General features: G+C 38.4%; 1 protein-coding gene across 5 annotated transcripts in view; it reads left to right on the forward strand.

Moving 5' to 3' along the window:
- Positions 1–21,540, forward strand: part of PIK3R4 (phosphoinositide-3-kinase regulatory subunit 4) — a 1,126,702-nt gene that overhangs the window by 46,502 nt on the left and 1,058,660 nt on the right. For all 5 annotated transcript variants that reach the window (XM_044066738.1, XM_044066737.1, XM_044066739.1 and 2 more), the window contains exon 3: positions 1,591–1,724. In XM_044066738.1, coding sequence (XP_043922673.1) covers positions 1,591–1,724 — 134 coding nt within the window. The remainder of the gene's footprint in view (positions 1–1,590; positions 1,725–21,540) is intronic.

Raw genomic sequence — 21,540 nt, forward strand, 5'->3', positions numbered from 1 at the left:
AGCAGACTGTTTTTCCTGTATGTCCTTTCTTCCTGAGTGGTTATCCTTCAAGATCCTTCTTTTCAGGTGACTTCCCCCCACTTCCCATCTCTGCTGCCTTTATGGGTGGTGACTTGGCTGCAGCAGTCTCCTTTATTGCCTGTCCAGGACTTGTTATGTAGAGTAGTCTCTGATCTTTTGAGCTTCTCAGAAACCATTCACTCAGAAATTGTATTCCAAAAGATGGAAGTGTGTTTCATTTAGGATCCCCATTTGTCTCAACTTTCTCCAGTTTTGTGACTGCAGTAGTTCTGGATTACAGAGATGTCTTCAGTATTCTATTGTTGTTTCAGATGCTTTACAATTAAAGTTCATTTTGCAGCCCTATCCAACTTTTATTAAGGGGAAAGGACCCTCTTTAGACTCCCCAGATCTTGCTAAAACTTTCTTTAAATGAACTTTCCATTTTAGACATCTTCTCAAGGAATTTTTTCCTATGTAGAATCTTGCATTGCTGTTGGGAAAGTTCACTGTTCATGCTGTGAGCCTGCTAATTTGGTATGGATTAAATTTCTTATTTGGAAAACTGTTTTCCTGCACACTGTAGTATCTGCAGAAATTTGGGTTTGCATGCTTCATATTTGTATGCTGTGCAGTCACACCTTCAGCCTTATAGTCAAAAGCAGTGGAAAGGACAAGAGTATCTTTTTTTGCATGAACTCTTCCCTCCTAGTTAGTTATGGAAAATACTGCCAGATGAATGAACTAAAGGGAGAAGCACTTTACTATGGATGGTGACAGGTACCTATTAGACTTCTCTAATTAATATCTGTCCTACATAACAAGGATACTTGGCTTTTTGTATCCTTTGTTAAGGATAGAGAGGGCAGGAGCTTGTCAAAATAACCCTTTTCAAGTACCTTCATAAATGTGTTGAATTCTGTTGATGTAAATAATGGCAGTTCTGTTGCACCATCCCTTAAGGCCCACTGTAATAGAGATGTGGCAGCATCAGCTGCATTTTAACAAAGAGATTGAAGTTAGATAAGGGACTTGTATGAGGTCCTCACAATAACTTTGGATCTGAGAGATGAAATTCTGGTGGAGGATGGTCCTTTCTCTCATTATATTCCAGTGCTGCATATTTCTTTCTCGTACATTTTTCTTATTATCTTAAAATAATAATGTTAAGAATTCGAGAATGGTTTCTTTCCAATAGTTATGGTCAGTTACAAGTGGAAGATTTGGTTGTGTTCACCCAAATAAGGAGAGCCACAACTAGTCCCTAGGTATTTTGTTATAAACATGATGGTTTGTCTGCCCAGTGATGCTGGTGTACAGCACAAGTCCTTGTAGTCATGTTGCCAAATGATCTTGCCAACATTACATTGAGCACATCTGTGACTTTGGTTTCCGGTGGTATGTATGTATGTAATTTTTATTTTAGTTTTACAGTAAAAAACTTAAAATTATTGCTACCATTGCAGCTAGCTCTTTAATTATTTTATGTCTGTCTTAGTCATGCTTGTAAAACCTATACCTGAGGTAACCTTTTGCTTTGTTACCATGGTATGAGAGGTTGAGATGACTTGGAATGTTTTTTTTTTCCAGGTTGTGTAATTGCAGAACTTTTCACTGAAGGAGTTCCATTGTTTGATCTGTCACAACTGCTAGCTTACAGAAAAGGGCATTTTTCTCCAGAGCAGGCGCTAAATAAAATTGAGGATAATAGCATCAGAGAACTGGTAAGTGTCAAGTCACTCTAAATTTTTGGTACTTTTCCGTTATCGGGGCAACAGGCTAAAAGTGCGCTTGATGTGAAGTCACCATTGCCTAATATTTTTCTGGGTTCACCTTTGTTGTCTTCCTCTCCCTAGTACTGCTTTTCTGACAAGTCAGCAGGGGTCACGTCAGTGTTCTGTTCTGTCTTCAGTTTTGGATTTGCGGTTATAGAACTCTTGCTGTTTTCTCGCAAGTCCCTGCTGCCTATACAGGCAGTCGTCGAAAGATCCCCGGTGAAATGAAACAGAGGGTGTGAAAAAACAATGTTAATTTCTGAAAAGCAAAAAGGAAGTGCTCCTCTTTCTGACCATCAGCTGATTTGTAAACCTCATTGCGTTAGGTCTCCCAGCATTGTCAATGTGCACACACTGTGAATGGGGACGGGAGATCTGAAGTCAATGCTGCTTCTGCTGTTTAATAGTAATTGCAGTTGAGATACAATCTCTTAGCACAGAGTGGTGACTTTATTCCCTTACAAAGCAACTGATGGTTGGAAAGAGGAGCACTTCCTTATTTTCTCACAAAATAACATCGGTCAGTCACACCCTAGCTTGGAATTACCCAGATATCTTGCTACAATTTCACGGCGCATAGAAAACGATGAGGCTAGTGGTGGTAACAAAAGCTGAAAGGCCCAGAAAATTAGGTTTCAGAGGTACTAGGAAAAGGATGGATGTGACAAACATTTGCATTTCACACATCTGCAAACTTGAAAAAAACATTTAGATTTTACTCAGTAACATCAACTTGGCTGCATTGCAATTTCAAGGCTAGGTCTATCCATCCACGCGCCTTACAACTGTTGCCCCGATAATGGAAAAGTACCAAATTTTTTTATGTATATGCATGTCAAAAAATGTTTATTTTTCTCATCAATCTACTGCTGACATCAGGTTCCTCCATTATTCCTTCTCTCCTGTGGGCTGTCAAATTTTGGGGTACCCTGAACATGTCTCTTCACTGGGTGGATCTCATCCTTCTTGACCAAAAGGCCCTTTGGTCATGTGGTTATGAACACCCCATGACAGGAGAAGAAAACCATCGAAGTTGGGTTTTATCTTTAAGTCCTGCCTTCTACAGACGTAAGGCGGGCATGCAGTGACATGAGGGAAGGCACCTCTACCATTCTGGTAGTGTGTCTTCTTTGCCAACCCACCTTCTGCGGTAGTGCTTGTGTCTCATGACAATCAGCACAGCATAAGTGGACCGTTTGGCTAACGTTTGGTGATGAGGCCACAAGAAGGCTAAAACATACATGTCTACAGCTAGTGGGGTTTGGCTTTATTGATCTGAATCTATCCATAATAAAAAGGAAAAAAGTCATGGGCATTCAGAACTGCCATATAGCTGAAACACCTGATGTCTTTAGGGGGTCATTTGCATATATCCCATGTTGCCTTTAATACAAGAGGCTTTAAGGAATCGCACAAAATCTAGCTTGGTTGGGTTTTTCTTTTAGTTTTTACTGATTGTTTTTTCTGTGTGACCTTGTTACTCATTGTTTTAGGTGGTTTGGGGACATGAAATTCATCTGTCATGTGGTGAAGCTTGTGTTTACATAGATCAGGATTAAAACGAAAACAAGCGAAAAGCCACCAACTTCAAATCCACAAATAATTTATTAAAATAACAATCAATATATAAAATACGATAATGAACTGTAAGTGCTTTCGTTTAATTAGTATTAAACTTCATCAGACAACCTCCATATTACATCACTTCCTTTTATAACTTCCTATACATTTGAGAAAGTCCGCCAAATAGCCATTCTAAAAATTGCACATGCCTAGTTAGTAAAAATGTGGAAATAGAATAAAAAGAAAATAAAAATTCAATCAAATTATGTTTGTTATGCGGAATAGATACTTAATAAATAATTCACATATTATACAATACATATATAAAATCGAAATAATATTTAATTTAAAATCCTAATAAATAGTTATTAAGCATATAAATTATAAATATTTATAAATACATACCTTACTAATATTATAAATTTCGTAATATCATAGATATAAAAATATATAAAAGAATTTTTAATCTTTAATTTTCTTCCTATCTAATGCTTTTAGTTTTAAAATTGGCGTTATTGAGCTACGTTCATTAATTCCTGGCCATGAATCAGCTTGCAATTTAATTTGCCATTGTAATTCTTTCTTCTCTAAAAAGAGTCCCCATGGGCATTTATCATCTATTTCAACATGATCAATAGCCATAAAATAAAATTGATGATTTATATGCTCATTAATGTGTTTCGCAAGAGCGTTATTTAATTTATATTCATGTTCATAAATCCTTTGCGATAACATTCTCTCTGTTTTTCCTATATAAAATATAGGACAAGAATTACAAGTTGCTAGATGGACTAATGCTTTAGATTTACAATTATATTTACGTTTTAAAAAATATTTTTTGTTTCTCAAAAAGAAACTATTGCCTTCTTTAATTTTATAACACCACAAGCTCCACATTTATTCATCTTCATATTTAAAATATTACTAGTTGTTATGTTAGATCCACTTCTTAATATATCTTTAAAACATCTTCCTTTTCTATACACTATTTTAGGTAGATCAGGTAAATATTTTTTACACTGTGGATCATCCATAAGAACTGTCCAACTATCATAAAATATTTCTCTTAATAAATAATGTTCTTGAGAATAAGTAATTATTAGAGCTTTAGTAAAATCTTTTTTGGTGTTAATTATTAGGCTGTTAGTACTATGATCTTCGTTTATACTCAATATATTATTTTGATCAATCGTCTCTAATATAAGTTGTTTACTCAAAATAGGTTTAAAATGCCCACTTTTTCTCTTATTTATTACTTCTAATATTAGCGAATCAACTAATATTTCTGGGTAACATTTATTAATAAACATAGTTTTTAAAAATTCACATTCTGTTAGAAATTCATCAAACTTAGTTATCATACGAGCAGCTCTGACCAATTGTCCTTTCACTACAGATTTTTTCTGATGTTTGAGATGAGAACTATTATAATGAAGAAAACTATTCGAATATGATTTTTTTCTATGAATAATTGCAATATATGTTGCATTTTGTAAATCCTTCATTAAGTGTACATCTAAATAATCAATACTTTTCTCATCAATATTCCAAGTAAATTTTAAAAAATCTGTAGTTTGCTTTATGTAGATTAAAAATTCATCTAAAAATTCCAAAGTACCATTCCACATCAAACAAACGTCATCTTGGAACCGATGATAAGATTTAATATATTTAAAATACTGACTATTAAAAATATATTTTTTCTCCCAGAAAGCCATTACAAGATTTGTGTATGTGCCTCCACAGGGAGAGCCCATTGCTATACCTTTTTTCTGCAAATAATATTTTTTATCAAAAGTCAAAAAATTATTGTTTAAAACAATTTCAAGGAGTTCTATTATTAAGTTAATTAATTCTTGGTTTAAACCTTGTTGAAACAACAACTCATTGATCTATTCTAGTCCTACTGATTGAGGAATAACCGTATAAACATCACATACATCTATAGTGGCCAAAATATCTTTCTCATCAAACAGAACTTCATTAATGTGCTGTAAAAATGTCCATGAATCTTTGCATATATGTTCTTCATTCTTAATAATCTTTTTAAATTCATAATCAACATATTTAACACAAGCTGATGTAGTAGAATTCCGACCATCTACTAATGGTCTCATCGGCGGATCGCTCATATCCTTATGAATTTTTGGATTTCCAAAAAATATAGGTACTCTGGGAGAAATAATATTAAGATAAGCAAATTAATATCTATCCGTTTCTCTAAAAAAAAAATCATATAATTGAGAATTAATTTTTCTATAAGCTGTATTTAATTCATTGATAGATATCTGTTCATATGTATCGATTTCCAAGATTGAATTTAACTTATATTTATAAAAATGCTTTTTCAAATGTATAGGAAGTTATAAAAGGAAGTGATGTAATATGGAGGTTGTGTGATGAAGTTTAATACTAATTAAACAAAAGCGCTTACAGTTCATTATCGTATTTTATATATTGATTGTTATTTTAATAAATTATTTGTGGATTTGCAGTTGGTGGCTTTTCGCTTGTTTTCGTTTTAGTTTGGTTTGTTTGAATATGTCATCTAGTAATTCTAGCGAAACTGCCGTACAACTGGATGATGCCCCGAATAGGACCGAAGGGTCGATTGGAGATTTGACAGCTTTAAGTTTAAAGCTATCTCAGCGTGTCGATAGCCTGTATGAGAGATTTAATGGAGTGAACAATAAAGAAAATGGGTGTTTGGTCGGAGGGACACCCGTTGGTGTTTTGAACTATAATCTAACGCCAGCATGTCTAGGTAATGGAAACCATTTAAATACGGATATTGGGTCTAAGAACAGCTCGGAAGAACATTTACTTAATACCGAGTTGCATAATAGAAACAGAGGAATTTTATCATTTCGGCCGGGTGGCCATGGACTAAGAAACAAAGATAATAAGAACGATGAGATCCCTACCCTTAATGAATGGCTCTGTTCATCTTTTGCATTCCATAAGGAAGCAAGTAAAGGTACTGTGACACTAGTCTCTAAACTTAACAATTATGATGATTAATTATTAAAGTGTAAAAAACTGCAACTAGAAAACGCTTACATTAAAGAGTGTATTAAACATAACATTATACCTAAGGGATTATGATGTTGGCATTTCCCTTCAGGTTTGGTATATAATTATCCATTTCATATGGATCTGTTGCAATTGTTCGATAAAAGTGGAAAATAATTACTTAATTTAATTATAAAATATAATCAAATAGACATTGATCAACTTGTGGCTGAATTAGATAAACTGGATAAAGACATTAGATCTGACATTTCTTTTGATAACATACAATATGAAATGGTTCGGATATATAATTCTATTGAACAACACATTGGAAGGCTCAAAATAGGTAAAATGACTAAATTGGAGAGAGACCTTAACCAATATGCTAATGGCTTAGCATATCCCAAACCCCCAGGGATTCAAAGAAGGAATAATCCATATGTATATAAAAATAAACCAAACAAAGATCATATGGCAGATGAACCCAGAGACTTCAATCAACATAGGAATTTTGTGGAAGAAATTGATTTAACGTATGACGAGGAATTTCCAGAGTTAAGAAGATCGGAAAGACTTAAAAATAAAAATCCACATTTTAATCATTCATCAGCAGGGTTTCAAGGAGCCAAACCAAAGGACAAATATTGGAGAACTTGAGTTTTTCATGTTCGATCAGCTCAAAAGAAATATGTGTTAGGCATTATTCATTAATAGACATTAATAATACAAAGATGGATGATAATGTATTATGCATGAATTTAGATAGGTTCAATGTATGTAGAAATGAATTTGATTTTCAAAGTGGTTACGAGGAAGTAGGAAATAACGAAGATTACCAACATATTATAACTAATGAAGGAGGTGATTTTAAAGTGTTTAATTTGTCAGAGTTAGAAATAACTCAAGATATAGCTAATTTGTTAGCTAAAGGATATACCTTTGTTCCATCGAAGCCCTTCGATTTTACTATAGTTATGATTGACTTAAAATTATTTTTACGGAAAATTAATTTTTCCTTGATATATTATGATAAAATTTATAATGAATCTAGTAAATTTAATATTAGTAGTATATTTAAACCACCTTTGCATCTGAAACTTCTATTGTATGAGAAAATGTGTGAATATCAATTGAAATGTTTAGATAATTATAGGAAAGTAACTACCAGTGAATCTAATTTATCTCCTGATGAAGAACAAAATATTTTAACAGATCTAAAAAAACAAGAAGTTAGAGTCATGAAGCCAGATAAAGGAGGAGGAGCTGTATGAGTAATGAAATTTATAAATATAAGTTAAATTCAGTCTTGGAAACTGATACATATGAACAGATATCTATCAATGAATTAAATACAGCTTATAGAAAAATAAATTCTCAATTATATGGTTTTTTTTTAGAGTTGCCACTAGAGCAGCATCGGGCAGCGCCGGTTAAACAAGGTTAAACTCTTTCTGGCTCCAGAAAGTCTGTTCTTCAATTTTTCCCTTAGAACTGCTCTGTTAGGAACCTAAACAGTTTACACCTACACTAAAAAGTGCAGCACTTGTTCCAAATAGCTTTTTCTTCTCAAAAAGCTCAGCACTTGTCTTATAAGCATATCCCTTGTCTTATAAGCATTCTCTTTGCAGGTCAAGCACTCCTATATTATACAAATCTCTCACTAGCAAAACCCCCAGGAGTGCCCACTTCCCTGCTAAGCCCACTACTTTTCTGTCTCATACCAACTCATAATTCTTTCTAGCATGTCGAAGGGTCAGATGCTGGCGTCCTCTCCTGCCCATTTGGTGAATCTGGGAATTCTGAGACAATGTTACAATTGCCTCATGTACACGGACAACCATCTCCTCCTCCCATGTAACACTAACACTTGTGAGAGATGCAGCTATTTAGCCAGACTGGAGGCTGAGCTCTCTCAACTCAGGACTGGCAAGACCAGGCAGGAGGAGAAGGCAACTACACACACCACAATACCAGTCTCACATAACTCAACCACACCACTGAATCAAGCACATAAACACACTAAGACATACTCGGAGGCTCTGAGTAAAAATTTACCTAAACAGCAGAGGCCTCCAAAGCAGACACCCAAGCAACTGCAAACTCAATACACCACACAAACAACACATAAACAACAAAATCAGTGTGCAAAGCAGTCACTGCCCTTAAGGCCAAATACAACACCAAACATACTTGTCATAGGTGACTCCATAGTCAGACACACTGACGTACGCTCACCAGACTCAGTAAGGAGAAGGTCACAGTAAGCTGCCTGTCGGGCTAGAATCCGCCACATAACACAAGCACTCAGGTCTCTCAACAGCAGGTACAAGTTCGACTCAGTCATTGTCCACGCTGGTGTCAACGACCTGAGACGTACCTCCTTGGACTACATGAAAAGAGACATTGAGGAGCTCTCTGATTATGTAGCCCAGGCAGGTATGACCCTGACCTTGAGCAGTATCCTACCTTCACCTAGAATGATGCCACAATACAGTGATAAGATGATTAGCTTTAATAATTGGCTTAAATTCTGGTGTCATTCAAAGGGGATCCAATGTCTGTCTGCCTGGGATGACATGCTGGACAAGCCACGCTGCTTAGCAAGGGACGGCTTGCACCTGTCACCCTAGGCTTCCGGATATTGGCAAAGGCTCTTGCCACCCCATAGTGCCTTTTTAGGCAAGGCTCAAATTCTAAACCTACCACCCTAGAACACAAAAAGTAAAAAACTAAGGGTAATGCTGCTCAATGCCAGAAGTCTCAATCTCAAGATGCACGCACTCGAGGCCCTTCTCAGTATGGAGAACATCGATGTCTGTGCTGTGACAGAAACCTGGTTCAAGGCTCCTGAGAGCACCCCAGCACTAGCAGGTTTCACCTCATATCATGCCCGCCCCAAAATCCGGACAACACCAAGAAAGGAGGGGGGGTATCCATATTCTTAAAGGACACCCACACCTCAAGGTTGGTGGCAACGCACGATGCATCGGAGACCATCCAGGTGCAATTAACCATAGGCAAGACTGCTCTGCAATTTGTAGCATGTTACAGGCCACCCTCTCAAACTCAGGAACCTCACATGGCCTTCCTGAAAACAATGAAGGGGATAAATGTATCTCCAAACACCATCATACTAGGTGACTTCAACTACCCTAATATAGACTGGGAACACTACTCAAGCCCAAACACTCTAGCCCAAAGGTTCCTGGAGTTCATAAACTCAAATGCCATGGAACAACTAGTCACCATCCCCACAAGAGGAGAAAACATACTTGATCTCATCATCACGAACATGGGATCACAATGTTCAACACCGAAGTATACCCCTCACTGGTGAGATCAGATCATAAACTAATCTCGCTGGAGGTCCTCATCCCGCCCCACCTGAAACAAAAAGACCACAGTGAAAAACTTCTCAAAAGCCGACTTCACACTTCTAAGAACTAGTGTGGTCTCCTTTAAGGCCCCTGAGCCAGTGGTAAACATTACTCAAACCGCTGAATCACTTACAAATGCCTTCTACCAGCACCTACAGGACTGCATGGATCAGGCAATCCCAAACAAAACTAAGACTCTTTGTACCAAAGGCAAGCGTCCAGTCTGGTGGACCCCAGCCATAAACAAGCTCTACAACAAAAGGAGGAAGCTACTACAAGATAGAGCAAAATCCTTGAAAGGTAAGACACCCTTGATCATTATAAGTAAAAAACTAAGAGCTCTCATAAAATCATCCAAGGCAAATTTTGAGAGAAAAATCACCAAGGATTCAAAAGACAATCATAAGGCCTTCTTTAGCTATGTTAGAAACCTAGGAGGAAACTCCCAGATATGCTCAGAATTAGTTCAAAATGATGTGAAGATTACTGAACCTACACACATTGCCAACATACTGGCTGACAGGTTCAGTGCAAACTTCTCCCCCCCCCAAAAGGAGAGATATCTATACCAGAGGATTGTAGCCCCCCAAACATCTCCAACGCCCAGGTGAGAACTGCTCTCTCCAAAGCAAAAAACACAGCATCCATGGGACCGGATGGTGTCCCCGGCTGTGTGCTCCATGAACTCAATGAGGAATTAAACCCGCAGTTAGGACAGCTGTTTAATCTTAGCCTCACCTCAGGATACGTACCCAAGGAGTGGCGACGGCGACTGTGGTCCCACTTCACAAGGCGGTGCCTCCACCGACCCTGGAAATTACCGTCCCATTAGCTTGACAAGCCTTATCTGCAAAGCCATGGAGAGGATCATAATGGAACTCATAAATAAAGACATAGGGAACTTGCAGACTTTGGATCCAACCCAGTTTGGCTTTGTCAAAGGCAGATCATGCCTTTTAAACTTGGTTGACTTTTTCGAGACAGTCACCAAGGCCATTGATGAGGGAAAGGCAGTCCATACAGCCTACCTTGACCTGGCAAAGGCCTTCACACAATACCCCACTCAGGTATCATCAAAAAACTCATCAGCTTGAATGTAAACCCATACATCACAACATGGGTTGCAAACTGGCTAAGTGACAGAACCCACAGGGTCAGAGTTGCTGGAGCCATGTCAGACTCAAAGCCTGTCACAAGTGGTGTCCCACAGGGCTCAGTCCTGGGTCCACTCTTGTTCGGCATCTACTTTTCTGAAGTACAAGCAAACACAGGAGGGTTATGGCTGACAAAGTTTGCAGATGACTGCAAACTGGGCCATAGTCGAAAACACATCTGACACAGATATCCTTCAGAAGGGCCTCACAGAAACGGATAACTGGTGCCAGAGCCATGGCCTAAAGTTAAATGCCAAGAAATGCATAGTCATACCCTTAGGGAAAAACAAGGTTACCCCTAGCTACCATATAGGTGGCAATCCACTGAGCACAGAAGAAGTCATCAGGGATCTGGGGACCCAGGTTGACAGTAGCCTTTCGTTTGACACTCATGTTGCTAAAGTAGTTAGGAAAACCTTCTACATTGCCCACCTGATCATGAAGGGATTCACATCTAGATCAAGGGAGGTCATCGCCCCCCTGTACTCATCACTCATTAGACCTATGATTGAGTACAATGCCCCATTCGGAATGTATCTTACCAGACACCTGCAGCAGCTGGAATGGCCCCAAAAGTTCCTCACCAAAAGGATAAAGGGTCCCAAAAATATGTCTTTTGCTGCCCGACTGAAAGAACTCCAGCTCTATTCAGTCTCATACCGCTTGCTCAGAGGTGACCTGTGCCTGACATATAAGGCCATGTCAAACCCTGATTTGATGAATATGCTTCACCTCAAAAAATCTAGATCCCTCAGAACCACAAGGGCGGGAGACTTAAACCTTGACACGGTTATTAATAGAACATGCTGGAGGGACAGATTCATCACCCAGAGACTCCCTATGCTGTGGAACAAAATCCCGGTACATGTGAGGCAGAGCACCTCGCTGGCCTTGTTCAAGAGGAATCTTGACCAATGGATGGGGGATCGCAGATATACCCCAGGGATTACTTCAGTGTCACTGCTTGACAGAGGCACAGCAAAATAATAGGCATAGTTTTATTCAAACTAAAGGGGTGGCGAAAGCCAAATAACTATGGGCTAGGCTTATAAATGCCCTTGGGCAGATAGCCTAGTATGAACCTATGAACCTATGAACCTAAGAAACGGATAGATATTAATTTGCTTAACTATCTTAATATTTCTCCCAGAGTACCTATATTTTTTGGAAATCCAAAAATTCATAAGGATATGAGTGATCCGCCGATGAGACCATTAGTAGATGGTCGGAATTCTATTACATCAGCTTGTGCTAAATATGTTGATTATGAATTAAAAAAGATTATTAAGAATGAAGAACATATATGCAAAGATTCATGGACATTTTTACAGCACATTATTGAAGTTCTATTTGACGAGAAAGATATTTTGGTCACTATAGATGTATGTGATCTTTATACTGTTATTCCTCAATCAGTAGGACTAGAATGGATCAATGAGTTGTTGTTTCAACAAGGTTTAAACCAAGAATTAATTAACTTAATAATAGAACTCCATGAAATTGTTTTAAACAATAATTGTTTGACATTTGATAAAAAATATTATTTTCAGAAAAAAGGTATAGCAATGGGCTCTCCCTGTGGAGGCACATACGCAAATCTTGTAATGGCTTTCTGGGAGAAAAAATATATTTTTAATAGTCAGTATTTTAAATATATTAAATCTTATCATCGGTTCCAAGATGACGTTTGTTTGATGTGGAATGGTACTTTGGAATTTTTAGATGAATTTTTAATCTCCATAAATCAAACTACAGATATTTTTAAATTTACTTGGAATATTGATGAGAAAAGTATTGATTATTTAGATGTACACTTAATGAAGGATTCACAAAATGCAACATATATTGCAAATATTCATAGAAAAAAATCATATTTGAATAGTTTTCTTCATTATAATAGTTCTCATCCCGAACATCAGAAAAAATCTGTAGTGAAAGGACAATTGATCAGAGCTGCTCATATGATAACTAAGTTTGATGAATTTCTAATAGAATGTGAATTTTTAAAAACTATGTTTATTAATAAATGTTACCCAGAAATATTAGTTGATTTGCTAATATTAGAAGTAATAAATAAGAGAAAAAGTGGGCATTTTAAACCTATTTTGAGTAAACAACTTATATTAGAGACGATTGATCAAAATAATATATTGAGTATAAACGAAGATCATAGTACTAACAGCCTAATAATTAACACTAAAAAAGATTTTACTAAAGCTCTAATAATTACTTATTCTCAAGAACATTATTTATTAAGAGAAATATTTTATGATAGTTGGACAGTTCTTATGGATGATCCACAGTGTAAAAAATATTTACCTGATCTACCTAAAATAGTGTATAGAAAAGGAAGATGTTTTAAAGATATATTAAGAAGTGGATCTAACATAACAACTAGTAATATTTTAAATATGAAGATGAATAAATGTGGAGCTTGTAATTGGTGTTATAAAATTAATGAAGGCAATAGTTTCTTTTTGAGAAACAAAAAATATTTTTTAAAAAGTAAATATAATTGTAAATCTAAAGCATTAGTCTATCTAGCAACTTGTAATTCTTGTCCTATATTTTATATAGAAAAAACAGAGAGAATGTTATCGCAAAGGATTTATGCACATGAATATTCTATAAAGAAAAATAAATTAAATAATGCTCTTGCGAAACACATTAATGAGCATATAAATCATCAATTTTATTTTATGGCTATTGATCATGTTGAAATAGATGATAAATGCCCATGGGGACTCTTTTTAGAGAAGAAAGAATTACAATGGCAAATTAAATTGCAAGCTAATTCATGCCCAGGAATTAATGAACGTAGCTCAATAACGCCAATTTTAAAACTAAAAGCATTAGATAGGAAGAAAATTAAAGATTTAAAATTCTTTTATATATTTTTATATCTATGATATTATGAAATTTAAAATATTAGTAAGGTATGTATTTATAAATATTCATATTTATAATTTAGATGCTTAATAACTATTTATTAGGATTTTAAATTAAATATTAATATTATTTCGATTTTATATATGTATTGTACAATATCTGAATTATTTATTAAGTATCTATTCCGCATAACAAACATAATTTGATTGAATTTTTCTTTTCTTTTTATTGTATTTCCACATTTTTACTAACTAGGCATGCGCAATTTTTAGAATGGCTATTTGGCGGGCTTTTTCAAATGTATAGGAAGTTATAAAAGGAAGTGATGTAATATGGAGGTTGTCTGATGAAGTTTAATACTAATTAAACGAAAGCGCTTACAGTTCATTATCGTATTTTCTATATTGATTGTTATTTTAATAAATTATTCGTGGATTTGCAGTTGGTGGCTTTTCGCTTGTTTTCGTTTTAGTTTGGTTTGTTTGAATAGATCAGGATTATTTAGCTACAGCAATAAGCCTTTGTTCCTGTGCAAATACTTTGCAAAATTAGATGACTCCATTTCAGATTATGTCTGCGAGAAACTAAAATGCTTTCTTACAGGAGGAAAAAGACTGTTTTCTTGTCCAGACGAAGTGCTGAAGACATTAGAGAAGGATACAAAGATTTGTAGTCACTTTTTCAAGCAGGATTCATCATTTCAGTTTTTAATTCATTGTCAAGATAGGGGAAGCAAGAGGTAGAATATAAGAAGCTATTAGGATGTTGTTGTTTGTCTTTCGGCTTTTCCCGGTAAGGGGTCGCCACAGCGGAACTCCGGTCTGCTAATGATTGGCAGTAGATTTTTACAAAACGCCGAGGTGCCAGCTCAACGCCCAACCTTCAAAGAAGGCATGCCCATTTACGCATGCATGTCTTTCGAATGCTACCCAACCACGGGGAGGACATATAGACTCCACACAGAAGCTATTAGGATAATGGGGGTTATTACATACTGTTGCCAGGGGAAGCACAATCAGCTGATTGTAGAGGATATAATAAGTATATTGGCATAGGAGGGTTTAAATGTGGCATATTGTTTGGAATGTTGTTTTCTGTATATAAATCAATCAGACCTCTGCACGTACGGCTATTGCACGGCTCTGAAACATCAGAAGACTACAAAAACATGGTAGAGCCAGCAAACAGTGGACAGCAATCCGTTTATTGATGGAGGATGGAGAAAAACAAACCAGTTTCGGCTGTTAGGCCTTCATCAGTGTCTGCATTTGTTACAGAATGTCACAACCATATAAATATCTAATAGTCTAGCACCACCTAGAGTCCATAAACAAAATTACATCACATATATTCATTTAGACCAGGGAAAAAGAGTGCACCCAATTTTATAATCCATTTCTTTTCCATTTTATTTAATATTCCATGCCAACCTGATTTGTTGCGTGTATACGGTTGTATAATGTCAGTCACAGTAAATCTGAACTTAGCCCGGGGATGTTTTATTGTATGTTTATATAGTGCATTGGTTGGTTTACCAGTCCTAATGTCGCTGAGGTGTTCTGAAATCCTAAATTTTACACACCGGGAAGTTTGTCCTACATAAAAGGCTGAACAGTTGCAGGATGCTAAATAAATCACCCAATATGATTGACAATTTGCAAAGAATTTGATCAGAAAAACTTCACCAGTATTCCTGCTTGTGAATTTGGTTTTGAACATATTATTACAGTATGTACAATGACCACATGGGAAGCATCCCACTAAAGGGCCACCTTCTAAAGTGATTTGTTTAGATAAATTCTCATTTCTGTTAATATGTTTGTAATGATTGAAAAAGGATCCCATGTTCCGACCGCGTCTGTAAGAAAAGTGACATTTGTCATCCAGTATGGCCCTAAGCTTATTGTCTGCTAACAATATGTTCCATTGCCTCTGCACACAGTTGATAAGAGTATCCGTATTTCTCCCATATGCGGTGACCAATCTAATTTAAGAATTAGATTTCTGTTTGTTCTCCCTATACTGTAGCAAGTTCTCCCGATTTGTATTGGTAGTAAATAGTCTATCCTGAGCAATGTCACCTTTTTGGTACCCACGGTTCTGAAACCTTATAATTAAGTCCGACTTATAGGTGGAAAATATCCTTTCCTCTGAGCAAATCCTCCTAAGGCGGAGAAATTGTGACTTTGGAATGTTTCTGCAAATATGGGGTGGATGAAAGTTGGAGGCATGGAGCAAGGAGTTGTATTGGGGGTATTTCCGATAAATTTCTGTTGTTAGTGTATGATCTGCATTCTTTGTTACTAAGACATCCAAAAAGGTGATCTGATTTTTAATCATAAGTTTTCGTGAATTCAATACCCCATTTGTTTTCATTCACATAAGTAACAAACTCCTTGAGATAGACAATGTCAGATCTCTATACCATCCAGCAATCATCCAAATACCTCCTCCATATATCAGTCTCATCCATGTAGATGTTGTGCACCCTATCATAGATAATTTGGTCTTCAACATAGGCCATAAAAAGATCCTCATATATAGGGGCAAAAGAAGCCCCTATGGCAGTGCCTTTGGTCTGTAGATAGCATTCATTCCCATAAAATATCACATTCTTAGTTAATACATGCTCCGACAAGCAAAGTAACAATGTATTGAAGCCTGGAGCATATAGTTCTGACTTTGTCAACCAATATTCCACTGCATCTAGGCCTGCCCAATGGGGGATGTTGGTATATAATGCAGAAACATCCAAAGTACACAAATACCACCCTTCTTCAAGCTGCATGTCTACTATAACACGGAGAAATTCAGTCGTATCCTGTATTCTTGTTCTTGCATATTGTAGCAAAGGCTTAAGGTGTAATGTGAGGAATTGAGATAATGGTTCAATGATGGAATCTCTTCCCGAAACAATCGGTCGACCTGGTGGATGTATTGGATCCTTGTGAATCTTAGGGAGGAAGTAAATGTATTGATGGGATCAGATACTGTGAGATTGTATTGAGTATCTTGTGTTATAATACCTTCCTCCCTAGCTAGTTGCAAGAATTCATCTAATATCTTTTTAAGTCCTGGTGTAGGATCGATCACCATATGTGTATAGTATCTATTATCTGATAACTGTCGCATGGCTTCAGAATTATATGATGCCCAATCCTGTACTATAATGGCACCCCCTCTGTCTGCTGATAATATTACTAATTTCTTGTTATTAGCCGTTTCAGTGATTGTATCCATCTCCTTCCTGGAAACATTGTTGTGTTTGACCTGAATATCCTTAAAATTGAAGTGTAAATCTTTGAGAGTAGAATTATAGAACATAGATACATTTGGATGCATTGGTGGAATAAATGTCGATTTGTGATATTTGAATCTTGCATCATTACCTGAATTATCTTCTGTCTGAAAGAATAATTTCAAGTTAAGTAATCTACAAAGCTCAGAAATATCATTAGTAAATGAATCTTCAGAGATAAAGAAACAAGGAATGAAGTTAAATCCTTTATTAAGAATTTGTATCTGTGTTGTGGGCAATGTGGTAGATGAAATGTTTAACACATTTATTTCTGAACAATCAGTTTCACTAGATCTACCATGATGTCCTTCAAGGATGCATCTGCAGTCCTTACAAATGGGTTGTCCTGTCGTCAGGCAGCCCTTCGGTCGGCCGGATTCCAAAGTCTGGGTCTGGCCTCGGCTGGTGTCGCACTTCACCCGACGTCATAGCTGCAGTTCTTCGTGTATAAAGGCATCAGCCGACGCCATTTTCCTCAGTCTTTCTTGCCGCGTGGCGCCCGAAGCAGAAGCTGTTCGCAAGTGCCGGTCGGCCAGAACCAGAGATTACTACTACAAGTACCGAAGACTTCTAAAAAGCTAAGTACCCCGTTGAGGACTCTTTCTTGCCTCAGCCGATGTCAGAAAAAGTGAATAACTGTTTAAATTGTGGGAAACAAATACCTCATAAAGATTTCCACTCTTACTGCTTACCTTGCTTAGGCCCAGACCACGACGTAGCAGCTTGTCTAGCCTGTGCTTCTTTCAACCGACGAACGCTTAGACGTCGGTCTGAATTTGCTGAAGAGTTTTTCGGCCCTGCTTTTGCTTACATTATGCCGTCGGATACTCCGACTACGCAAATTTCTAAAAAACGCAAGGAAAAGGACCGACACTCGCGGTCCGCGGTTTCGGCTGAAACCGCGGTTAAGCCAACCGCGAGTGTCTCGGTTTCGGCTGAAACCGAGTCCACGGTTCTTCCTTCGGCCGAAAGCTTGCCACTTACCGAGGCCTCTTCCAGCTTGGCTGACTCTGCTACTGAAATCCCACCTGCTCCTGCAGGTTCACAGGATTTATCAGATACTATCCCTTTGGATATTTCTACCCCTGCACGTGGAGCTGCTAGGCCTCCTGCATCCATGTCGATTAAGGCCTTTGCCAGGGCTAAAGCAGCAAAAACTACCAAAACTGTGCCTGCTAAGACCCCCTCTCACAGGCCCAGTTCTAGTTCAACAATGCTTAGTCTAGCAGAGGATCTCATTTCTTTGATCCGGGGATCCCAACCACATCCAGACAGGGCCTCTCACCCACCTCCAGAGAAGAGGACTAGAGTAGAGCCCCCTGAGCCAGTTTCTTCAGATGGCTCCTCTGATGAATAAGATGATTCAGACCCTCCAGAGGCCCCTTTTTCTCCTTATGAGGACTCTGATGCAGAAGAGTCCATTCCTTCTGCCTCTCCGCCTGAGGAATTTTCTTTTGGGGAAACCTTGCATGCTATGAGGGAACAATTTCAATGGCAGGGCCAGGATTTCTCAGACTCTAGGAAAAGGCTTAGAACCTTTTTGCATTTGCCACAGCATAGGCCTTTAGCCATTCCTCCAGTACTTACTGTTGTGGATGATGCTTTTAATGATGCTTGTACTGCTCCTGATTCTCTTCCTCCGGCCCCTGCTAAGCCCGATAGGTACTACAGGGTTCCGGACACACATTATCATTTGTATAAGGCTCCCTTTGCAGATCCCAAAACTATCTCCCAGGGACCCAAGGCTGTAGCAGCTACCTCTACCAAAACCCTCCCTCTGAAAGGGAATCTAGGGCCTTAGAGAGATGGGGTAAAAAAAGTTTACACTTCTGCTACTCTTTCAGCTAGGGCCTTGAACTGTCAATTCCACATGATTCAGTATCAGGAATTTATGTTAGACCAGTTAACTAAAAAACTGTCCTCGGATGAACCATTAGATAAAAAATCTGTACAGGAAATGGTACATAACATTCAGCAGGTCAGTAATCATTCCTTAAAATGCGGCTATGATGCACTGGAGGCTTCCTTTAGTTCAGCCATGACTGGCACAGTGATCAGAAGACATGCATGGTTAAAAGAACAGTCCTTACCAGACCATGTTAAATCAAAGCTCCTAGATGCTCCCATGGATAAGCTCAGTTTGTTTGGCTCCCCTGCACAGCAGGTGCTGAAGAAGGTGGAAGAGAAAGCAAAATCTGTCCAGACAGTCAAGGATTTCTTGCAGGTCCAGCCTCCAAGGTTTAGCAGGAACTGGCCTTCCAAGAATTGGTCCTTTCCAGACACCTCCAGAGCTCCGAGAGGCAGGAATAGACGCTCAAGAGGCAGGGGTCAATCCAGAGGTGCCTACAGGGGACGCCAGTGGCAGGCTAACAACCAGCGAGGTACAGCCACAGATCCAGCCACCACCACCACTTCCACAGGACAATCACAGTGACTTGGCTCTGGCACCGCCTACCAGGGAACAACTAGAGGCACCCTTAGGCGGGAAGCTAGCCTTATTTTCAGTAAACTGGCATTACATCACAGGAGACAAATGGATTTTACAGACAATAGACCAAGGTTACAGGTTTCACTTCCATACTCTACCAAGGAAGAGAGGAATGCCAAACCTACCTCCAAATCAGAAGACAGAAGCTCTAGAACAAATAACTCACTTACTAAGGATGAGAGCTGTAGAAAGGGTACCATCTATGGAACAAGGGCAAGGATTTTACTCCAGACTTTTCCTGGTACCAAGAAAAGAAAACCAATGGAGGCCTATTCTCGACCTGTCCGCTTTAAACACATACCTCATTGTTCCAAAATTCAAAATGCTGACCCTACAGCAGCTTCTTCCCATGCTGGGCGCAAGGAGTCTTGTCTGGTAACTCTAGATCTCAAGGAGGCATACCTGCACGTCCCCATACGACCAAATTGCAGAAGATACCTCAGATTTCTTGCAGGATCAGAGCATTATCAATTCTCAGCATTGCCCTTTGGCTTATCTGCTGCGCCCAGAGTATTCACGAAATGCCTGGCATCAGTAATTGCTCATTGCAGGCTTCAGGGAATTCAAATTTACCCTTACCTGGACGACTGCCTGTTACAAGCGGACAACAAAAACAAATTAACAAAAGATTTGCAAAGGGTCATTCATCTACTACAAGCCCTGGGATACAAAGTCAATATAAAAAAGTCAAGGCTGATACCATCCCAAAGGATAACCTTCCTGGGTGCAGATCTGGACACATCAAAACAAATGGCATTCCTGACAGTAGAAAAACAGGAGCAACTCCCTTTCTACTTCATGGCATTAACAAAGCAGAACCAGCTAACAGCAAGAAAAGTCCTGCAAGCTCTCGGTTACATGGCATCCTGCATAATATTGATTCCACATGCCAGACTACATATGAGAAAGTTACAGTGGTACCTAAGGAATTTATGGTCTCAGCACAAGCACAGCCTAGAAACCCAAATTCCAATAATTCCATGCCTGAAGCAAGAATTCCAATGGTGGGCTCAGGCCTGTCAAACAAACAAGGGACTGCCCTTCCACAGCACTCAAACAAGCAAGATCATCACAACAGACGCTTCAGACCTCGGTTGGGGGGCACACATGCTGGACAAGTGCATACAAGGCTTATGGACTCAAGACCAGCTGCACCTACACATAAATCAAAAGGAAATGCTGGCAGTAAAACTGGCAATTCAGGCATTCAGACCATTTCTTCGACAGGGTCAACTCCTGATAAGGACGGACAACACCACAGTTATGTGGTACATCAACAAACGGGGAGGCACACATTCATACCCTCTATGCCGGATGGCAATGGACCTCTGGAATGTGGCACTGAGCTTCAACATTCAGTTACAAGCAATTTTTGTGCCAGGAAAAGAAAATATACTAGCAGACATCCTAAGCAGAACTACCACGGATGCCCACGAATGGATGCTGCATCCGGACATCTTCAAAACCATTACAAGGAAATGGGGACTACCAGAAATAGACTTATTTGCATCCCCACACAATCACCAACTGAAAAAATTCTGCACAAGGACGTACCACCCACTTGCTTGGAAAGTGGACTCCTATCTTTCAGTTGGAAAACCTGACAGCATATGCATTCCCACCTCTTCCTTTGATGCACAAGGTGCTATTGAAGATCAAAGAAGACCATCCAAGGATCATCCTGATAGCTCCAGACTGGCCAAGGCAACATTGGTACCCATTACTGAGGAGTATGTCTCGGGAACAAATATGGCCTCTGCCCCTAGTTCCCTTGCTGTTAACACAGAACAACTTCAAAACCCTGCATCCAAACCTGAAAACACTGCAGCTGGCTGCCTGGAACATTGCATAAGACCAAATAACCCAGATTTATCTCAAAGGGTTAAAGACATTATCTTGGAGGCTCGCAGACCCTCAACAAGAAAAAATTATTCAGCAAAATGGAAAAGATATCTCATTTGGAGTACAGCAAAAGGAGAGAATG

This window comes from Protopterus annectens, chromosome 3.part1 (genome assembly GCF_019279795.1).
Source record: "Protopterus annectens isolate FY-2018-M chromosome 3.part1, PAN1.0, whole genome shotgun sequence".
NCBI lineage: Eukaryota > Metazoa > Chordata > Ceratodontiformes > Protopteridae > Protopterus > Protopterus annectens.